Below are 21,688 nucleotides of genomic sequence, written 5' to 3'. Positions count from 1 at the left end.
GGCCACCTCCAGCCCCTCTTGCGCGTGGTATTGACCCTCGATTCTTTTTCTTGTTGCCCTTCCGCCGCCTCCCACAGGTCTGGTCATCACCTCGCCCAGCGCCAGCCTGTCCTCGTCCAGCTCGGGTCTCAGCCCTCTAGCCCACCCCCCCACCTTCTCGCTGGCGGGCGCGCCCGCCATGATAGTGTCAGGCTTGCCGCCCGCCCTGTCAGCCGGCGCCCAGGGGGTGCCCTCGCTGTCGGGCCTGGAGAAGGAGGCCGGGGAGCAGGCACACCCCCAACCCCCCCACCCCCCTCATCCTCCTCCTCCTCCTCCTCCTCCCCCTCCTCCCCCTCCCCCCCCTCCTCCCCCTCCCCACCCCCCCGCCCAGGACGAGGGCACCCTCAAGACGCCCGGCGCCAGGAAGCGAAAAGGGCGGCCCAGTGAACCCACGCTGGCCGAGCTGGGGGACCCGTACGCCGTGCCCAACGACGACGAGGGAGGGAGGGACGGCAAGTCCTACAGGTCAGTGCTTGTCGGAGGGTCGGCGCCGAGGGGGAGCGCCGCGCTGTGGGAGGGTCGGCGCCGAGGGGGAGCGCCGCGCTGTGGGAGGGTCGGCGCCGAGGGAGAGCCGCGCTGTCGGAGGGTCGGCGCCGAGGGGGAGCCGCGCTGTCGGAGGGTCGGCGCCGAGGGAGAGCCGCGCTGTCGGAGGGTCGGCGCCGAGGGAGAGCCGCGCTGTCGGAGGGTCGGCGCCGAGGGAGAGCCGTGCTGTCGGAGGGTCGGCGCTGAGGGAGAGCCGCGCTGTCGGAGGGTCGGCGCCGAGGGAGAGCCGCGCAGTGGGAGGGTCGGTGCCGAGGGAGAGCCGCGCTGTCGGAGGGTCGGCGCCGAGGGAGAGCCGCGCTGTGGGAGGGTCGGCGCTGAGGGAGCGCCGCACTGTCGGAGGGTCAGTGCTGAGGGAGAGCCGCACTGTCGGAGAGTAAGTGCTGTTGGAGGATCAGCGCCGAGTGAGCGCTGCACTGTCGGAGGGTCAGTACTGAGGGAGAGCCGCGCTGTCGGAGGGTAAGTGCTGTTGGAGGATCAGTGCCAAGTGAGCGCTGCACCGTCGGAGGGTCAGTACTGAGGGAGCGCCGCACTTTTGGAGGGTCAGTGCTGAGGTAGAGCCGCACTGTCAGAGAGTCAGTGCTGAGGGAGAGCCGCACTGTCAGATGGTCAGTACTGAGGGAGGGTCTGCGCTGAGGGAGCGCCGCACTTTCGGAGGGTCTGCACTGAGGGAGAGCCGCACTATCGGAGGGTCTGCACTGAGGGAGAGCCGCACTGTTGGAGGGTCAGCGCTGAGGGAGGGTCTACGCTGACGGAGCGCCGCCCTGTCGGAGGGTCAGTACTGTGGGAGCGCCGCACTGTCGGAGGGTCAGTACTGTGGGAGCGCCGCACTGTCGGAGGGTCAGTACTGAGGGAGCGCCGCACTGTCGGAGGGTCAGTACTGTGGGAGCGCCGCACTGTCGGAGGGTTAGTGCTGAGGGAGAGCCGCACTGTCGGAGGGTTAGTGCTGAGGGAGAGCCGCACTGTGGGACGGTCAGTGCTGAGGGAGCGCCGACCTGTCGGAGGGTTAGTGCTGAGGGAGAGCCGCACTGTCGGAGGGTCAGTACTGTGGGAGCGCCGCACTGTCGGAGTGTCAGCGCTGAGGGAAGGTCAGTGCTGAGGGTCAGTGCTGAGGGAGGGCTGCGCTGTCGGAGGGTCAGCGCTGAGGGGTGGTCAGTACTGAGGGAGAGCCGCACTGTCGGAGGGTCAGTACTGAGGGAGAGCCGCACTGTCGGAGGGTCAGTGCTGAGGGAGAGCCGCATTGTCGGAGGGTCAGTGCTGAGGGAGAGCCGCACTGTCGGAGGGTCAGTGCTGAGGGAGAGCCGCACTGTCGGAGGGTCAGTGCTGAGGGAGAGCCGCACTGTCGGAGGGTCAGTGCTGAAGGAGAGCCGCACTGTCGGAGGGTCAGTGCTGAGGGAGAGCCGCACTGTCGGAGGGTCAGTGCTGAGGGAGAGCCGCACTGTCGGAGGGTCAGTGCTGAGGGAGAGCCGCACTGTCGGAGGGTCAGTGCTGAGGGAGAGCCGCACTGTCGGAGGGTCAGTGCTGAGGGAGAGCCGCACTGTCGGAGGGTCAGTGCTGAGGGAGAGCCGCACTGTCGGAGGGTCAGTGCTGAGGGAGAGCCGCACTGTGGGAGGGTCAGTGCTGAGGGAGAGCCGCACTGTCGGAGGGTCAGTGCTGAGGGAGAGCCGCACTGTCGGAGGGTCAGTGCTGAGGGAGAGCCGCACTGTCGGAGGGTCAGTGCTGAGGGAGAGCCGCACTGTTGGAGTGTCAGTGCTGAGGGAGAGCCGCACTGTCGGAGGGTCAGTGCTGAGGGAGAGCCGCACTGTCGGAGTGTCAGTGCTGAGGGAGAGCCGCACTGTCGGAGGGTCAGTACTGAGGGAGAGCCGCACTGTCGGAAGGTCAGTACTGAGGGAGAGCCGCACTGTCGGAGGGTCAGTACTGAGGGAGAGCCGCACTGTCGGACTGAGGGCTAGCCGTACTGAGGGAGGGTCAGTACTGAAGGAGGGCTGCACTTTGGGAGGGTCAGTACTGAGGGAGCGCCGACCTGTCGGAGGGTCAGTGCTGAGGGAGTGCCGCACTGTCGGAGGGTCAGTGCTGAGGGAGTGCTGCGCTGTCGGAGGGTCAGCGCTGAGGGAGGGTCATTACTGAGGGGGAGCCGCATTGTCGGAGGGTCAGTGCTGATGGAGGGCCGCACTGTCGGAGGGTCAGTGCTGATGGAGGGCCGCACTGTCGGTGGGTCAGTGCTGAGGGAGAGCCGCTCTGTCGGAGGGTCAGTGCTGAGGGAGAGCCGCACTGAGGGAGAGCCGCACTGTCGGAGGGTCAGTAATGAGGGAGAGCCACACTGTCTGAGGGTCAGTACTGAGGGAGTGCTGCGCTGTCGGAGGGTCAGCGCTGAGGGAGGGTCAGTGCTGAGGGAGCGCTGCACTGTCTGAGGGTCAGTACTGAGGGAGTGCTGCGCTGTCGGAGGGTCAGTACTGAGGAAGAGCCGCACTGTCGGAGGTTCAGTGCTGAGGGAGCGCCGCACTGTAGGGGGTTCAGTACTGAGGGAGAGCCGCACTGGCGGACGGTCATTGCTGAGGGAGAGCCGCACTGTCGGAGGGTCAGTGCTGAGGGAGAGCCGCACTGTCTGAGGGTCAGTACTGAGGAAGAGCCGCACTGTCGGATGTTCAGTGCTGAGGGAGAGCCGCACGGTAGGGGGTTCAGTACTGAGGGAGAGCCGCTCTGTCGGACGGTCATTGCTGAGGGAGAGCCGCACTGTCGGAGGGTCAGTGCTGAAGGAGAGCCGCACTGTCGGAGGGTCAGTGCTGAGGGAGAGCCGCACTGTCGGAGGGTCAGTGCTGAAGGAGAGCCGCACTGTCGGAGGGTCAGTGCTGAGGGAGTGCCGCACTGTCGGAGGGTCAGTACTGAGGGAGTGCTGCGCTGTCGGAGGGTCAGCGCTGAGGGGTGGTCAGTACTGAGCGGGAGCGGCATGGTCGGAGGGTCAGTGCTGAGGGAGAGCCGCACTGTCGAAGGGTCAGTACTGAGGAAGAGCCGCACTGTCGGAGGTTCAGTGCTGAGGGAGAGCCGCACTGTAGGGGGTTCAGTACTGAGGGAGAGCCGCTCTGTCGGACGGTCATTGCTGAGGGAGAGCCGCACTGTCGGAGGGTCAGTGCTGAGGGAGAGCCGCACTGTCTGAGGGTCAGTACTGAGGAAGAGCCGCACTGTCGGATGTTCAGTGCTGAGGGAGAGCCGCACGGTAGGGGGTTCAGTACTGAGGGAGAGCCGCTCTGTCGGACGGTCATTGCTGAGGGAGAGCCGCACTGTCGGAGGGTCAGTGCTGAAGGAGAGCCGCACTGTCGGAGGGTCAGTGCTGAGGGAGAGCCGCACTGTCGGAGGGTCAGTGCTGAGGGAGAGCCGCATTGTCGGAGGGTCAGTGCTGAGGGAGCGCCGCACTGTCGGAGGGTCAGTGCTGAGGGAGAGCCGCACTGTCGGAGGGTCTGTGCTGAGGGAGAGCCGCACTGTCGGAGGGTCAGTGCTGAGGGAGAGCCGCACTGTCGGAGGGTCAGTGCTGAGGGAGAGCCGCACTGTCGGAGGGTCAGTGCTGAGGGAGAGCCGCACTGTCGGAGGGTCAGTCCTGAGGGAGAGCCGCACTGTCGGAGAGTCATTACTGAGGGAGAGCCGCACTGTTGGAGGGTCAGCGCTGAGGCGGAGCCACATTGTCGGAGGGTCAGCGCTGAGGGAGAGCCGCACTGTCGGAGGGTCAGCGCTGAGCGAGGGTCAGTACTGAGGGGGAGCCACATTGTCGGAGGGTCAGTGCTGAGGAAGTTCTGCACTTTCGGAGGGTCAGTGCTGAGGGAGAGCCGCACAGTCGGACGGTCAGTGCTGGGGGTGAGCCGCGCTGTCGGAGGGTCGGTGCCGAGGGAGAGCCGCGCTGTCGGAGGGTCGGCGCCGAGGGAGAGCCGCGCTGTGGGAGGGTCGGCGCTGAGGGAGAGCCGCGCTGTCGGATGGTCAGTGCTGAGGGAGAGCCGCACTGTCGGAGGGTAAGTGCTGTTGGAGGATCAGCGCCGAGTGAGCGCTGCACTGTCGGAGGGTCAGTACTGAGGGAGAGCCGCGCTGTCGGAGGGTAAGTGCTGTTGGAGGATCAGTGCCAAGTGAGCGCTGCACTGTCGGAGGGTCAGTACTGAGGGAGCGCCGCACTGTCAGAGAGTCAGTGCTGAGGGAGAGCCGCACTGTCAGATGGTCAGTACTGAGGGAGGGTCTGCGCTGAGGGAGCGCCGCACTTTCGGAGGGTCTGCACTGAGGAAGAGCCGCACTATCGGAGGGTCAGTGCTGAGGGAGTGCCGCACTGTCGGAGGGTCAGTACAGTGGGAGCTCCGCACTGTCGGAGGGTCAGTACTGTGGGAGCGCCGCACTGTCGGAGGGTTAGTGCTGAGGGAGAGCCGCACTGTCAGAGGGTTAGTGCTGAGGGAGAGCCGCACTGTGGGACGGTCAGTGCTGAGGGAGCGCCGACCTGTCGGAGGGTTAGTGCTGAGGGAGAGCCGCACTGTCGGAGGGTCAGTACTGTGGGAGCGCCGCACTGTCGGAGTGTCAGCGCTGAGGGAAGGTCAGTGCTGAGGGTCAGTGCTGAGGGAGGGCTGCGCTGTCGGAGGGTCAGCGCTGAGGGGTGGTCAGTACTGAGGGAGAGCCGCACTGTCGGAGGGTCAGTACTGAGGGAGAGCCGCACTGTCGGAGGGTCAGTGCTGAGGGAGAGCCGCACTGTCAGAGGGTCAGTGCTGAGGGAGAGCCACACTGTCGGAGGGTCAGTGCTGAGGGAGAGCCGCACTGTCGGAGGGTCAGTGCTGAGGGAGAGCCGCACTGTCGGAGGGTCAGTGCTGAGGGAGAGCCGCACTGTCGGAGGGTCAGTGCTGAGGGAGAGCCGCACTGTCGGAGGGTCAGTGCTGAGGGAGAGCCGCACTGTCGGAGGGTCAGTACTGAGGGAGCGCCGCACTGTCGGAGGGTCAGTGCTGAGGGAGAGCCGCACTGTCGGAGGGTCAGTGCTGAGGGAGAGCCGCACTGTCGGAGGGTCAGTGCTGAGGGAGAGCCGCACTGTCGGAGGGTCAGTGCTGAGGGAGAGCCGCACTGTCGGAGGGTCAGTGCTGAGGGAGAGCCGCACTGTCGGAGGGTCAGTGCTGAGGGAGAGCCGCACTGTCGGAAGGTCAGTACTGAGGGAGAGCCGCACTGTCGGAGGGTCAGTACTGAGGGAGAGCCGCACTGTCGGAGGGTCAGTACTGAGGGCTAGCCGTACTGAGGGAGGGTCAGTACTGAAGGAGGGCTGCACTTTGGGAGGGTCAGTACTGAGGGAGCGCCGACCTGTCGGAGGGTCAGTGCTGAGGGAGTGCCGCACTGTCGGATGGTCAGTACTGAGGGAGTGCTGCGCTGTCGGAGGGTCAGCGCTGAGGGAGGGTCATTACTGAGGGGGAGCCGCATTGTCGGAGGGTCAGTGCTGATGGAGGGCCGCACTGTCGGAGGGTCAGTGCTGATGGAGGGCCGCACTGTTGGTGGGTCAGTGCTGAGGGAGAGCCGCACTGTCGGAGGGTCAGTGCTGAGGGAGACCCGCACTGTGGGTGGGTCAGTGCTGAGGGAGAGCCGCACTGTCGGAGGGTCAGCGCTGAGGGAGAGCCGCACTGTCGGAGGGTCAGTGCTGAGGGAGAGCCGCACTGTCAGAGGGTCAGTGCTGAGGGAGAGCCGCACTGTCGGAGGGTCAGCGCTGAGGGAGAGCCGCATCGTCGGAGGGTCAGTGCTGAGGGAGAGCCGCACTGTCGGAGGGTCAGTGCTGAGGGAGAGCCGCACTGTCGGAGGGTCAGTGCTGAGGGAGAGCCGCACTGTCGGAGGGTCAGTGCTGAGGGAGAGCCGCACTGTCGGAGGGTCAGTGCTGAGGGAGAGCCGCACTGTCGGAGGGTCAGTGCTGAGGGAGAGCCGCACTGTCGGAGGGTCAGTGCTGAGGGAGAGCCGCACTGTCGGAGGGTCAGTGCTGAGGGAGAGCCGCACTGTCGGAGGGTCAGTGCTGAGGGAGAGCCGCACTGTGGGAGGGTCAGTGCTGAGGGAGAGCCGCACTGTCGGAGGGTCAGTGCTGAGGGAGAGCCGCACTGTCGGAGGGTCAGTGCTGAGGGAGAGCCGCACTGTCGGAGGGTCAGTGCTGAGGGAGCGCCGCACTGTCGGAGGGTCAGTGCTGAGGGAGAGCCGCACTGTCGGAGGGTCAGTGCTGAGGGAGAGCCGCACTGTCGGAGGGTCAGTGCTGAGGGAGAGCCGCACTGTCGGAGGGTCAGTGCTGAGGGAGAGCCGCACTGTCGGAGGGTCAGTGCTGAGGGAGAGCCGCACTGTCGGAGGGTCAGTGCTGAGGGAGAGCCGCACTGTCGGAGGGTCAGTGCTGAGGGAGAGCCGCACTGTCGGAGGGTCAGTGCTGAGGGAGAGCCGCACTGTCGGAGGGTCAGTACTGAGAGAGCGCTGCACTGTCTGAGGGTCAGTCCTGAGGGTCAGTGCTGCGCTGTCGGAGGGTCAGCGCTGAAGGAGGGTCTGTGCTGAGGGAGCGCTGCACTGTCGGAGGGTCAGGACTGTGGGAGCGCCGCACTGTCGGAGGGTCAGTGCTGAGGGAGAGCCGCACTGTCGGAGTGTCAGTGCTGAGGGAGAGCCGCACTGTCGGAGTGTCAGTGCTGAGGGAGAGCCGCACTGTCGGAGTGTCAGTGCTGAGGGAGAGCCGCACTGTCGGAGGGTCAGTGCTGAGGGAGAGCCGCACTGTCGGAGGGTCAGTGCTGAGGGAGAGCCGCACTGTCGGAGGGTCAGTACAGAGGGAGTGCCGCACTGTCGGAGGGTCAGTGCTGAGGGAGAGCCGCACTGTCGGAGGGTCAGTGCTGAGGGAGAGCCGCACAGTCAGAGGGTCAGTGCTGAGGGAGAGCCGCAGTCAGAGGGTCAGTACTGAGGGAGAGCCTCACTGTCGGAGGGTCAGTACTGAGGGAGCGCTGCACTGTCGGATGGTCAGTACTGAGGGAGAGCCGCACTGTCAGAGGGTCAGTACTGAGGGAGAGCCGCAGTGTCGGAGGGTCAGTACTGAGGGAATGCTGCGCTGTCGGAGGGTCAGTGCTGAGGGAGAGCCGCAATGTCGGAGGGTCAGTACTGAGGGAATGCTGCACTGTTAGAGGGTCAGTACTGAGGGAGAGCCGCACTGTCAGAGGGTCAGTACTGAGGGAGAGCCGCACTGTCGGAGGGTCAGTACTGAGGGAGAGCCGCACTGTCGGAGGGTCAGTACTGAGGGAGAGCCGCACTGTCAGAGGGTCAGTACTGAGGGAGAGCTGCACTGTCAGAGGGTCAGTACTGAGGGAGAGCCGCAGTGTCGGAGGGTCAGTACTGAGGGAGTGCCGCACTGTCGGAGGGTCCAGGCTGAGGGAGTGCCGCACTGTCGGAGGGTCAGTACTGAGGGAGAGCCGCGCTGTCGGAGGGTCAGTGCTGATGGAATGCCGCACTGTCGGAGGGTCAGTGCTGAGGGAGAGCCGCACTGTCGGAGGGTCAGTGCTGAGGGAGAGCCGCACTGTTGGAGGGTCAGTACTGAGGGAGAGCCGCACTGTCGGAGGGTCAGTACTGAGGGAGAGTCACACTGTCGGAGGGTCAGTGCTGAGGCAGAGCCGCACTGTCGGAGGGTCAGTGCTGAGGGAGAGCCGCACTGTCGGAGTGTCATTGCTGAGGGAGCGCCGCACTGTCGGAGGGTCAGTGCTGAGGGAGAGCCGCACTTTGGGAGGGTCAGTACTGAGGGAGCGCCGACCTGTCGGAGGGTAAGTGCTGAGGGAGTGCCGCACTGTCGGAGGGTCAGTGCTGAGGGAGTGCTGCGCTGTTGGAGGGTCAGCGCTGAGGGAGGGTCATTACTGAGGGGGAGCCGCATTGTCGGAGGGTCAGTGCTGATGGAGGGCCGCACTGTCGGAGGGTCAGTACTGAGGGAGCGGCGCACAGTCGGTGGGTCAGTGCTGAGGGAGAGCCGCTCTGTCGGAGTGTCAGTGCTGAGGGAGAGCCGCACTGAGGGAGAGCCGCACTGTCGGAGGGTCAGTGCTGAGGGAGACCCGCACTGTGGGTGGGTCAGTGCTGAGGGAGAGCCGCAATGTGGGAGGGTCAGTGCTGAGGGAGAGCCGCACCGTCGGAGGGTCACTACTGAGGGAGAGCCGCACTGTCGGAGGGTCAGTACTGACGGAGAGTCACACTGTCGGAGGGTCAGTGCTGATGGAGAGCCGCACTGAGGGAGAGCTGCACTGTGGGAGGGTCGTGCTGAGGGAGAGCCGCACTGTCGGAGGGTCAGTGCTGAGGGAGTGCCGCACTGTCGGATTTTCAGTTCTGAGGGAGAGCCGCACTGTGGGAGGGTCAGTACTGAGGGAGCGCCGACCTGTCAGAGGGTCAGTGCTGAGGGAGAGCCGCACTGTCGGAGGGTCAGTGCTGAGGGAGAGCCGCACTGTCGGAGGGTCAGTGCTGAGGGAGAGCCGCACTGTCGGAGGGTCAGTGCTGAGGGAGAGCCGCACTGTCGGAGGGTCAGTGCTGAGGGAGAGCCGCAGTGTCGGAGGGTCAGTGCTGAGGGAGAGCTGCACTGTCGGAGGCTCAGCACTGAGGGAAGGTCAGTGCTGAGGGAGAGCCGCACTGTCGGAGGGTCAGTGCTGAGGCAGAGCCGCACTGTCGGAGGGTCAGTGCTGAGGGAGAGCCGCACTGTCGGAGGGTCAGTACAGAGGGAGAGCCGCACTGTCGGAGGGTCAGTGCTGAGGGAGAGCCGCACTGTCGGAGGGTCAGTGCTGAGGGAGAGCCGCACTGTCGGAGGGTCAGTGCTGAGGGAGAGCCGCACTGTCGGAGGGTCAGTGCTGAGGGAGAGCCGCACTGTCGGAGGGTCAGTGCTGAGGGAGAGCCGCAGTGTCGGAGGGTCAGTGCTGAGGGAGTGCTGCGCTGTCGGAGGGTCAGCGCTGAGGGAGGGTCATTACTGAGGGGGAGCCGCACTGTCGGAGGGTCAGTGCTGATGGAGGGCCGCACTGTCGGAGGGTCAGTGCTGATGGAGGGCCGCACTGTTGGTGGGTCAGTGCTGAGGGAGAGCCGCTCTGTCGGAGGGTCAGTGCTGAGGGAGAGCCGCACTGAGGGAGAGCCGCACTGTCGGAGGGTCAGTGCTGAGGGAGACCAGCACTGTGGGTGGGTCAGTGCTGAGGGAGAGCCGCACTGTAGGAGGGTCAGCGCTGAGGGAGAGCCGCACTGTCGGAGGGTCAGTGCTGAGGGAGAGCCGCACTGTCGGAGGGTCAGTGCTGAGGGAGAGCCGCACTGTCGGAGGGTCAGCACTGAGGGAGAGCCGCACTGTCGGAGGGTCAGTGCTGAGGGAGAGCCGCATCGTCGGAGGGTCAGTGCTGAGGGAGAGCCGCACTGTCGGAGGGTCAGTGCTGAGGGAGAGCCGCACTGTCAGAGGGTCAGTGCTGAGGGAGAGCCGCACTGTCGGAGGGTCAGTGCTGAGGGAGAGCCGCACTGTCGGAGGGTCAGTGCTGAGGGAGAGCCGCACTGTCGGAGGGTCAGTGCTGAGGGAGAGCCGCACTGTCGGAGGGTCAGTGCTGAGGGAGAGCCGCACTTTCGGAGGGTCAGTGCTGAGGGAGAGCCGCACTGTCGGAGGGTCAGTGCTGAGGGAGAGCCGCACTGTCGGAGGGTCAGTGCTGAGGGAGAGCCGCACTGTCGGAGGGTCAGTGCTGAGGGAGAGCCGCACTGTCGGAGGGTCAGTGCTGAGGGAGAGCCGCACTGTCGGGGGGTCAGTGCTGAGATGAGCCGCACTGTCGGAGGGTCAGTGCTGAGGGAGAGCCGCACTGTCGGAGGGTCAGTGCTGAGGGAGAGCCGCACTGTCGGAGGGTCAGTGCTGAGGGAGAGCCGCACTGTCGGAGGGTCAGTGCTGAGGGAGAGCCGCACTGTCGGAGGGTCAGTACTGAGAGAGCGCTGCACTGTCTGAGGGTCAGTCCTGAGGGAGTGCTGCGCTGTCGGAGGGTCAGCGCTGAAGGAGGGTCTGTGCTGAGGGAGCGCTGCACTGTCGGAGGGTCAGGACTGTGGGAGCGCCGCACTGTCGGAGGGTCAGTGCTGAGGGAGAGCCGCACTGTCGGAGGGTCAGTGCTGAGGGAGAGCCGCACTGTCGGAGGGTCAGTGCTGAGGGAGAGCCGCACTGTCGGAGGGTCAGTGCTGAGGGAGAGCCGCACTGTCGGAGGGTCAGTACAGAGGGAGAGCCGCACTGTCGGAGGGTCAGTGCTGAGGGAGAGCCGCACTGTCGGAGGGTCAGTGCTGAGGGAGAGCCGCACAGTCAGAGGGTCAGTGCTGAGGGAGAGCCGCACAGTCAGAGGGTCAGTACTGAGGGAGAGCCTCACTGTCGGAGGGTCAGTACTGAGGGAGCGCTGCACTGTCGGAGGGTCAGTGCTGAGGGAGTGCCACACTGTCGGGGGGTCACTACTGAGGGAGCGCCGCATTGTCGGTCAGTACTGAGGGAGAGCCGCACTGTCAGAGGGTCAGTACTGAGGGAGAGCCGCAGTGTCGGAGGGTCAGTACTGAGGGAATGCTGCGCTGTCGGAGGGTCAGTGCTGAGGGAGAGCCGCAATGTCGGAGGGTCAGTACTGAGGGAATGCTGCACTGTCAGAGGGTCAGTACTGAGGGAGAGCCGCACTGTCGGAGGGTCAGTACTGAGGGAGAGCCGCACTGTCGGAGGGTCAGTACTGAGGGAGAGCCGCACTGTCAGAGGGTCAGTACTGAGGGAGAGCCGCACTGTCAGAGGGTCAGTACTGAGGGAGAGCCGCAGTGTCGGAGGGTCAGTACTGAGGGAATGCTGCGCTGTCGGAGGGTCAGTGCTGAGGGAGAGTCACACTGTCGGAGGGTCAGTGCTGAGGGAGAGCCGCACTGTCGGAGGGTCAGTGCTGAGGGAGAGCCGACCTGTCAGAGGGTCAGTGCTGAGGGAGAGCCGCACTGTCGGAGGGTCAGCGCTGAGGGAGTGCCACACTGTCGGTCAGTACTGAGGGAGAGCCGCACTGTCAGAGGGTCAGTAATGAGGGAGAGCCACACTGTCTGAGGGTCAGTACTGAGGGAGTGCTGCGCTGTCGGAGGGTCAGCGCTGAGGGAGGGTCAGTGCTGAGGGAGCGCTGCACTGTCTGAGGGTCAGTACTGAGGGAGTGCTGCGCTGTCGGAGGGTCAGCGCTGAGGGAGGGTCAGTACTGAGGGAGAGCTGCACTGTCTGAGGGTCAGTACTGAGGGAGCGCTGCACTGTCTGAGGGTCAGTACTGAGGGAGAGCCGCACTGTCGGAGGGTCAGTGCTGAGGGAGAGCCGCACTGTCGGAGGGTCAGTACTGAGGGAGCGCCGCAGTGTCGGAGGGTCAGGACTGAGGGAGAGCCGCACTGTCGGAGGGTCAGTGCTGAGGGAGAGCCGCACTGTCGGAGGGTCAGTGCTGAGGGAATGCTGCGCTGTCGGATGGTCAGTGCTGAGGTAGCGCCGCACTGTGGGAGGGTCAGGGCTGAGGGAGTGCCGCACTGTCGGAGGGTCAGTACTGAGGGAGTGCTGCGCTGTCGGAGGGTCAGCGCAGAGGGGTGGTCAGTACTGAGCGGGAGCGGCATGGTCGGAGGGTCAGTGCTGAGGGAGAGCCGCACTGTCGAAGGGTCAGTACTGAGGAAGAGCCGCACTGTCGGAGGTTCAGTACTGAGGGAGAGCCGCTCTGTCGGACGGTCATTGCTGAGGGAGAGCCGCACTGTCGGAGGGTCAGTGCTGAGGGAGAGCCGCACTGTCGGAGGGTCAGTGCTGAGGGAGAGTCGCATTGTCGGAGGGTCAGTGCTGAGGGAGCGCCGCACTGTCGGAGGGTCAGTGCTGAGGGAGAGCCGCACTGTCGGAGGGTCAGTGCTGAGGGAGAGCCGCACTGTCGGAGGGTCAGTGCTGAGGGAGAGCCGCACTGTCGGAGGGTCAGTGCTGAGGGAGAGCCGCACTGTCGGAGGGTCAGTCCTGAGGGAGAGCCGCACTGTCGGAGGGTCATTACTGAGGGAGAGCCGCACTGTTGGAGGGTCAGCGCTGAGGCGGAGCCACATTGTCGGAGGGTCAGTGCTGAGGGAGAGCCGCACTGTCGGAGGGTCAGCGCTGAGCGAGGGTCAGTACTGAGGGGGAGCCACATTGTCGGAGGCTCAGTGCTGAGGAAGTTCTACACTTTCGGAGGGTCAGTGCTGAGGGAGAGCCGCCCTGTCGGAGGGTCAGTGCTGAGGGAGAGCCGCACTGTCGGAGGGTCAGTGCTGAGTGAGTGCCGCACTGTCGGAGGGTCAGTGCTGAGGGAGAGCCGCACTGTCGGAGGCTCAATGCTGAGGGAGAGCCGCACTGTCAGTGGGTCAGCGCTGAGGGAGGGTCAGTGCTGAGGGAGAGCCGCACTGTCGGAGGGTCAGTGCTGAGGGAGAGCCGCATTCTCCGAGGGTCAGTGCTGAGGGAGCGCCGCACTGTGGGAGGGTCAGTGCTGAGGGAGAGCCGCACTGTCGGAGGGTCAGTGCTGAGGGAGAGCTGCACTTTCGGAGGGTTAGTGCTGAGGGAGACCCGCACTGTGGGTGGGTCCGTGCTGAGGGAGAGCCGCACTGTAGGAGGGTCAGCGCTGAGGGAGAGCCGCACTGTCGGAGGGTCAGTGCTGAGGGAGAGCCGCACTGTCGGAGGGTCAGTGCTGAGGGAGAGCCGCACTGTCGGAGGGTCAGCGCTGAGGGAGAGCCGCACTGTCGGAGGGTCAGTGCTGAGGGAGAGCCGCATCGTCGGAGGGTCAGTGCTGAGGGAGAGCCGCACTGTCGGAGGGTCAGTGCTGAGGGAGAGCCGCACTGTCGGAGGGTCAGTGCTGAGGGAGAGCCGCACTGTCGGAGGGTCAGTGCTGAGGGAGAGCCGCACTGTCGGAGGGTCAGTGCTGAGGGAGAGCCGCACTGTCGGAGGGTCAGTGCTGAGGGAGAGCCGCACTGTCGGAGGGTCAGTGCTGAGGGAGAGCCGCACTTTCGGAGGGTCAGTGCTGAGGGAGAGCCGCACTGTCGGAGGGTCAGTGCTGAGGGAGAGCCGCACTGTCGGAGGGTCAGTGCTGAGGGAGAGCCGCACTGTCGGAGGGTCAGTGCTGAGGGAGAGCCGCACTGTCGGAGGGTCAGTGCTGAGGGAGAGCCGCACTGTCGGGGGGTCAGTGCTGAGGGAGAGCCGCACTGTCGGAGGGTCAGTGCTGAGGGAGAGCCGCACTGTCGGAGGGTCAGTGCTGAGGGAGAGCCGCACTGTCGGAGGGTCAGTGCTGAGGGAGAGCCGCACTGTCGGAGGGTCAGTGCTGAGGGAGAGCCGCACTGTCGGAGGGTCAGTACTGAGAGAGCGCTGCACTGTCTGAGGGTCAGTCCTGAGGGAGTGCTGCGCTGTCGGAGGGTCAGCGCTGAAGGAGGGTCTGTGCTGAGGGAGCGCTGCACTGTCGGAGGGTCAGGACTGTGGGAGCGCCGCACTGTCGGAGGGTCAGTGCTGAGGGAGAGCCGCACTGTCGGAGGGTCAGTGCTGAGGGAGAGCCGCACTGTCGGAGGGTCAGTGCTGAGGGAGAGCCGCACTGTCGGAGGGTCAGTACAGAGGGAGTGCCGCACTGTCGGAGGGTCAGTGCTGAGGGAGAGCCGCACTGTCGGAGGGTCAGTGCTGAGGGAGAGCCGCACAGTCAGAGGGTCAGTGCTGAGGGAGAGCCGCACAGTCAGAGGGTCAGTACTGAGGGAGAGCCTGACTGTCGGAGGGTCAGTACTGAGGGAGCGCTGCACTGTCGGAGGGTCAGTGCTGAGGGAGTGCCACACTGTCGGGGGGTCACTACTGAGGGAGCGCCGCATTGTCGGTCAGTACTGAGGGAGAGCCGCACTGTCAGAGGGTCAGTACTGAGGGAGAGCCGCAGTGTCGGAGGGTCAGTACTGAGGGAATGCTGCGCTGTCGGAGGGTCAGTGCTGAGGGAGAGCCGCAATGTCGGAGGGTCAGTACTGAGGGAATGCTGCACTGTCAGAGGGTCAGTACTGAGGGAGAGCCGCACTGTCGGAGGGTCAGTACTGAGGGAGAGCCGCACTGTCGGAGGGTCAGTACTGAGGGAGAGCCGCACTGTCAGAGGGTCAGTACTGAGGGAGAGCCGCACTGTCAGAGGGTCAGTACTGAGGGAGAGCCGCAGTGTCGGAGGGTCAGTACTGAGGGAATGCTGCGCTGTCGGAGGGTCAGTGCTGAGGGAGAGTCACACTGTCGGAGGGTCAGTGCTGAGGGAGAGCCGCACTGTCGGAGGGTCAGTGCTGAGGGAGAGCCGACCTGTCAGAGGGTCAGTGCTGAGGGAGAGCCGCACTGTCGGAGGGTCAGCGCTGAGGGAGTGCCACACTGTCGGTCAGTACTGAGGGAGAGCCGCACTGTCAGAGGGTCAGTAATGAGGGAGAGCCACACTGTCTGAGGGTCAGTACTGAGGGAGTGCTGCGCTGTCGGAGGGTCAGCGCTGAGGGAGGGTCAGTGCTGAGGGAGCGCTGCACTGTCTGAGGGTCAGTACTGAGGGAGTGCTGCGCTGTCGGAGGGTCAGCGCTGAGGGAGGGTCAGTACTGAGGGAGAGCTGCACTGTCTGAGGGTCAGTACTGAGGGAGCGCTGCACTGTCTGAGGGTCAGTACTGAGGGAGAGCCGCACTGTCGGAGGGTCAGTGCTGAGGGAGAGCCGCACTGTCGGAGGGTCAGTACTGAGGGAGCGCCGCAGTGTCGGAGGGTCAGGACTGAGGGAGAGCCGCACTGTCGGAGGGTCAGTGCTGAGGGAGAGCCGCACTGTCGGAGGGTCAGTGCTGAGGGAATGCTGCGCTGTCGGATGGTCAGTGCTGAGGTAGCGCCGCACTGTGGGAGGGTCAGGGCTGAGGGAGTGCCGCACTGTCGGAGGGTCAGTACTGAGGGAGTGCTGCGCTGTCGGAGGGTCAGCGCAGAGGGGTGGTCAGTACTGAGCGGGAGCGGCATGGTCGGAGGGTCAGTGCTGAGGGAGAGCCGCACTGTCGAAGGGTCAGTACTGAGGAAGAGCCGCACTGTCGGAGGTTCAGTGCTGAGGGAGAGCCGCACTGTAGGGGGTTCAGTACTGAGGGAGAGCCGCTCTGTCGGACGGTCATTGCTGAGGGAGAGCCGCACTGTCGGAGGGTCAGTGCTGAGGGAGAGCCGCACTGTCGGAGGGTCAGTGCTGAGGGAGAGTCGCATTGTCGGAGGGTCAGTGCTGAGGGAGCGCCGCACTGTCGGAGGGTCAGTGCTGAGGGAGAGCCGCACTGTCGGAGGGTCAGTGCTGAGGGAGAGCCGCACTGTCGGAGGGTCAGTGCTGAGGGAGAGCCGCACTGTCGGAGGGTCAGTGCTGAGGGAGAGCCGCACTGTCGGAGGGTCAGTGCTGAGGGAGAGCCGCACTGTCGGAGGGTCAGTGCTGAGGGAGAGCCGCACTGTCGGAGGGTCAGTGCTGAGGGAGAGCCGCACTGTCGGAGGGTCAGTCCTGAGGGAGAGCCGCACTGTTGGAGGGTCATTACTGAGGGAGAGCCGCACTGTTGGAGGGTCAGCGCTGAGGCGGAGCCACATTGTCGGAGGGTCAGTGCTGAGGGAGAGCCGCACTGTCGGAGGGTCAGCGCTGAGCGAGGGTCAGTACTGAGGGGGAGCCACATTGTCGGAGGCTCAGTGCTGAGGAAGTTCTGCACTTTCGGAGGGTCAGTGCTGAGGGAGAGCCGCCCTGTCGGAGGGTCAGTGCTGAGGGAGAGCCGCTCTGTCGGAGGGTCAGTGCTGAGTGAGTGCCGCACTGTCGGAGGGTCAGTGCTGAGGGAGAGCCGCACTGTCGGAGGCTCAATGCTGAGGGAGAGCCGCACTGTCAGTGGGTCAGCGCTGAGGGAGGGTCAGTGCTGAGGGAGAGCCGCACTGTCGGAGGGTCAGTGCTGAGGGAGAGCCGCATTCTCCGAGGGTCAGTGCTGAGGGAGCGCCGCACTGTGGGAGGGTCAGTGCTGAGGGAGAGCCGCACTGTCGGAGGGTCAGTGCTGAGGGAGAGCTGCACTTTCGGAGGGTTAGTGCTGAGGGAGAGCCGCACTGTCGGAGGGCCAGTGCTAAGGGAGAGCCGCACTGTCGGAGGGTCAGTGCTAAGGGAGAGCCGCACTGTCGGAGGGCCAGTGCTGAGGGAGAGCCGCACTGTCGGAGGGCCAGTGCTGAGGGAGAGCCGCACTGTCGGAGGGTCAGTACTGAGGGAGAGCCGCACTGTGGGAGGGTCAGTATTGAGGGAGAGCCGCACTGTCGGAGGGTCAGTGCTGTCGGAGGGTCCGTGCTGAGGTAACGCCGCACTGTCGGAGGGTCAGTGCTGAGGGAGCGCCACACTGTCGGAGGGTCAGTGCTGAGGGAGAGCCGCACTGTCAGAGGGTCAGTATTGAGGGAGAGCCGCACTGTCGGAGGGTCAGTTCTGAGGGAGATTCGCACTGTAGGAGGGTCAGTATTGAGGGAGAGCCGCACTGTCGGAGGGTCAGCGCTGAGGGAGGGTCAGTACTGAGGGGGAGCCACATTGTCGGAGGGTCAGTGCTGAGGGTGAGCCGCACTGTCGGAGGGTCAGTGCTGAGGGAGGGTCAGTACTGAGGGGGAGCCACATTGTCGGAGGGTCAGTGCTGAGGGAGTTCTGCACTTTCGGAGGGTCAGTGCTGAGGGAGTTCTGCACTTTCGGAGGGTCAGTGCTGAGGGAGTTCCGCACCGTCGGAGGGTCAGTGCTGAGGGAGAGCTGCACTGTCGGAGGGTCAGCGCTGAGAGAGGGTCAGTACTGAGGGGGAGCCGCATTGTCGGAGAGTCAGTATTGTGGGAGAGCCGCACTGTCGTAGGGTGAGTACTGAGGGAGTGGCGCACTGTGGGAGGGTCAGTACTGAGGGAGAGCCGCACTGTGGGAGGGTCAGTACTGAGGGAGAGATGCACTGTCGGAGGGTCAGTACTGAGGGGGAGCCGCACTGTCGGAGGGTCAGTACTGAGGGAGAGCCGCACTGTCGGAGGGTCAGTGCTGAGGGAGAGCCGCACTGTCGGAGGGTCAGTGCTGAGGGAGAGCCGCACTGTCGGAGGGTCAGTGCTGAGGGAGAGCCGCACTGTCGGAGGGTCAGTGCTGAGGGAGAGCCGCACTGTCGGGGGGTCAGTGCTGAGGGAGAGCCGCACTGTCGGAGGGTCAGTGCTGAGGGAGAGCCGCACTGTCGGAGGGTCAGTGCTGAGGGAGAGCCGCACTGTCGGAGGGTCAGTGCTGAGGGAGAGCCGCACTGTCGGAGGGTCAGTGCTGAGGGAGAGCCGCACTGTCGGAGGGTCAGTACAGAGGGAGTGCCGCACTGTCGGAGGGTCAGTGCTGAGGGAGAGCCGCACTGTCGGAGGGTCAGTGCTGAGGGAGAGCCGCACAGTCAGAGGGTCAGTGCTGAGGGAGAGCCGCACAGTCAGAGGGTCAGTACTGAGGGAGAGCCTCACTGTCGGAGGGTCAGTACTGAGGGAGCGCTGCACTGTCGGAGGGTCAGTGCTGAGGGAGTGCCACACTGTCGGGGGGTCACTACTGAGGGAGCGCCGCATTGTCGGTCAGTACTGAGGGAGAGCCGCACTGTCAGAGGGTCAGTACTGAGGGAGAGCCGCAGTGTCGGAGGGTCAGTACTGAGGGAATGCTGCGCTGTCGGAGGGTCAGTGCTGAGGGAGAGCCGCAATGTCGGAGGGTCAGTACTGAGGGAATGCTGCACTGTCAGAGGGTCAGTACTGAGGGAGAGCCGCACTGTCGGAGGGTCAGTACTGAGGGAGAGCCGCACTGTCGGAGGGTCAGTACTGAGGGAGAGCCGCACTGTCAGAGGGTCAGTACTGAGGGAGAGCCGCACTGTCAGAGGGTCAGTACTGAGGGAGAGCCGCAGTGTCGGAGGGTCAGTACTGAGGGAATGCTGCGCTGTCGGAGGGTCAGTGCTGAGGGAGAGTCACACTGTCGGAGGGTCAGTGCTGAGGGAGAGCCGCACTGTCGGAGGGTCAGTGCTGAGGGAGAGCCGACCTGTCAGAGGGTCAGTGCTGAGGGGGAGCCGCACTGTCGGAGGGTCAGCGCTGAGGGAGTGCCACACTGTCGGTCAGTACTGAGGGAGAGCCGCACTGTCAGAGGGTCAGTAATGAGGGAGAGCCACACTGTCTGAGGGTCAGTACTGAGGGAGTGCTGCGCTGTCGGAGGGTCAGCGCTGAGGGAGGGTCAGTGCTGAGGGAGCGCTGCACTGTCTGAGGGTCAGTACTGAGGGAGTGCTGCGCTGTCGGAGGGTCAGCGCTGAGGGAGGGTCAGTACTGAGGGAGAGCTGCACTGTCTGAGGGTCAGTACTGAGGGAGCGCTGCACTGTGGGAGGGTCAGTGCTGAGGGAGAGCCGCACTGTCGGAGGGTCAGTGCTGAGGGAGAGCCGCACTGTCGGAGGGTCAGTACTGAGGGAGCGCCGAACTGTCGGAGAATCAGGACTGAGGGAGAGCCTCACTGTCGGAGGGTCAGTGCTGAGGGAGTTCCTCACTGTCGGAGGGTCAGTGCTGAGGGAGAGCCGGAGTGTCGGAGGGTCAGTGCTGAGGGAGCGCCGCACTGTGGGAGGGTCAGGGCTGAGGGAGTGCCGCACTGTCGGAGGGTCAGTACTGAGGGAGTGCTGCGCTGTCGGAGGGTCAGCGCAGAGGGGTGGTCAGTACTGAGCGGGAGCGGCATGGTCGGAGGGTCAGTGCTGAGGGAGAGCCGCACTGTCGAAGGGTCAGTACTGAGGAAGAGCCGCACTGTCGGAGGTTCAGTGCTGAGGGAGAGCCGCACTGTAGGGGGTTCAGTACTGAGGGAGAGCCGCTCTGTCGGACGGTCATTGCTGAGGGAGAGCCGCACTGTCGGAGGGTCAGTGCTGAGGGAGAGCCGCACTGTCGGAGGGTCAGTGCTGAGGGAGAGTCGCATTGTCGGAGGGTCAGTGCTGAGGGAGCGCCGCACTGTCGGAGGGTCAGTGCTGAGGGAGCGCCGCACTGTCGGAGGGTCAGTGCTGAGGGAGAGCCGCACTGTCGGAGGGTCAGTGCTGAGGGAGAGCCGCACTGTCGGAGGGTCAGTGCTGAGGGAGAGCCGCACTGTCGGAGGGTCAGTGCTGAGGGAGAGCTGCACTGTCGGAGGGTCAGTGCTGAGGGAGAGCCGCACTGTCGGAGGGTCAGTCCTGAGGGAGAGCCGCACTGTCGGAGGGTCATTACTGAGGGAGAGCCGCACTGTTGGAGGGTCAGCGCTGAGGCGGAGCCACATTGTCGGAGGGTCAGTGCTGAGGGAGAGCCGCACTGTCGGAGGGTCAGCGCTGAGCGAGGGTCAGTACTGAGGGGGAGCCACATTGTCGGAGGCTCAGTGCTGAGGAAGTTCTGCACTTTCGGAGGGTCAGTGCTGAGGGAGAGCCGCCCTGTCGGAGGGTCAGTGCTGAGGGAGAGCCGCACTGTCGGAGGGTCAGTGCTGAGTGAGTGCCGCACTGTCGGAGGGTCAGTGCTGAGGGAGAGCCGCACTGTCGGAGGCTCAATGCTGAGGGAGAGCCGCACTGTCAGTGGGTCAGCGCTGAGGGAGGGTCAGTGCTGACGGAGAGCCGCACTGTCGGAGGTTCAGTGCTGAGGGAGAGCCGCATTCTCCGAGGGTCAGTGCTGAGGGAGCGCCGCACTGTGGGAGGGTCAGTGCTGAGGGAGAGCCGCACTGTCGGAGGGTCAGTGCTGAGGGAGAGCTGCACTTTCGGAGGGTTAGTGCTGAGGGAGAGCCGCACTGTCGGAGGGCCAGTGCTAAGGGAGAGCCGCACTGTCGGAGGGTCAGTGCTAAGGGAGAGCCGCACTGTCGGAGGGCCAGTGCTGAGGGAGAGCCGCACTGTCGGAGGGCCAGTGCTGAGGGAGAGCCGCACTGTCGGAGGGTCAGTACTGAGGGAGAGCCGCACTGTGGGAGGGTCAGTATTGAGGGAGAGCCGCACTGTCGGAGGGTCAGTGCTGTCGGAGGGTCCGTGCTGAGGTAACGCCGCACTGTCGGAGGGTCAGTGCTGAGGGAGCGCCACACTGTCGGAGGGTCAGTGCTGAGGGAGAGCCGCACTGTCAGAGGGTCAGTATTGAGGGAGAGCCGCACTGTCGGAGGGTCAGTTCTGAGGGAGATTCGCACTGTAGGAGGGTCAGTATTGAGGGAGAGCCGCACTGTCGGAGGGTCAGCGCTGAGGGAGGGTCAGTACTGAGGGGGAGCCACATTGTCGGAGGGTCAGTGCTGAGGGTGAGCCGCACTGTCGGAGGGTCAGTGCTGAGGGAGGGTCAGTACTGAGGGGGAGCCACATTGTCGGAGGGTCAGTGCTGAGGGAGTTCTGCACTTTCGGAGGGTCAGTGCTGAGGGAGTTCTGCACTTTCGGAGGGTCAGTGCTGAGGGAGTTCCGCACCGTCGGAGGGTCAGTGCTGAGGGAGAGCTGCACTGTCGGAGGGTCAGCGCTGAGAGAGGGTCAGTACTGAGGGGGAGCCGCATTGTCGGAGAGTCAGTACTGTGGGAGAGCCGCACTGTCGTAGGGTGAGTACTGAGGGAGTGGCGCTCTGTCGGAGGGTCAGTACTGAGGGAGAGCCGCACTGTGGGAGGGTCCGTACTGAGGGAGAGATGCACTGTCGGAGGGTCAGTACTGAGGGGGAGCCGCACTGTCGGAGGGTCAGTACTGAGGGAGAGCCGCACTGTCGGAGGGTCAGTGCTGAGGGAGAGCCGCACTGTCGGAGGGTCAGTGCTGAGGGAGAGCCGTAATGTCGGAGGGTCAGTGCTGAGGGAGAGCCGCACTGTCGGAGGGTCAGTGCTGAGGGAGAGCCGCACTGTCGGAGGGTCAGTGCTGAGGGAGAGCCGCACTGTCGGACGGTCAGTGCTGTGGGAGAGCCGCACTGTCGGAGGGTCAGTGCTGAGGGAGAGCCGCACTGTCGGAGGGTCAGTGCTGAGGGAGAGCCGTAATGTCGGAGGGTCAGTGCTGAGGGAGAGCCGCACTGTCGGAGGGTCAGTGCTGAGTGAGATCCGCACTGTCGGAGGGTCAGTAATGATGGAGAGCCGCACTGTCGGAGGGTCAGTGCTGAGGGAGAGCCGCACTGTCGGAGGGTCAGTCCTGAGGGAGATCCGCACTGTCGGAGGGTCAGTGCTGAGGGAGAGCCGCACTGTTGGAGGGTCGGTGCTGAGGG

General features: G+C 65.0%; 1 protein-coding gene across 1 annotated transcript in view; it reads left to right on the top strand.

The window, feature by feature from the left end:
• Positions 1-346: 346 nt before the first annotated feature.
• Positions 347-21,688, top strand: part of LOC121275022 (zinc finger protein 362-like) — a gene marked incomplete at its 5' end in the record, with an annotated part of 108,621 nt that continues 87,279 nt past the window's right edge. The window contains one exon of the mRNA XM_041182413.1: positions 347-504. Coding sequence (XP_041038347.1) covers positions 347-504 — 158 coding nt within the window. The remainder of the gene's footprint in view (positions 505-21,688) is intronic.

The sequence above is a fragment of the Carcharodon carcharias genome, assembly GCF_017639515.1.
Source record: "Carcharodon carcharias isolate sCarCar2 chromosome 40 unlocalized genomic scaffold, sCarCar2.pri SUPER_40_unloc_10, whole genome shotgun sequence".
Taxonomy (NCBI): domain Eukaryota; kingdom Metazoa; phylum Chordata; class Chondrichthyes; order Lamniformes; family Lamnidae; genus Carcharodon; species Carcharodon carcharias.
Note: the sequence above shows the minus strand (reverse complement) of the source record. Positions and strands in the feature narration are given on the sequence as shown.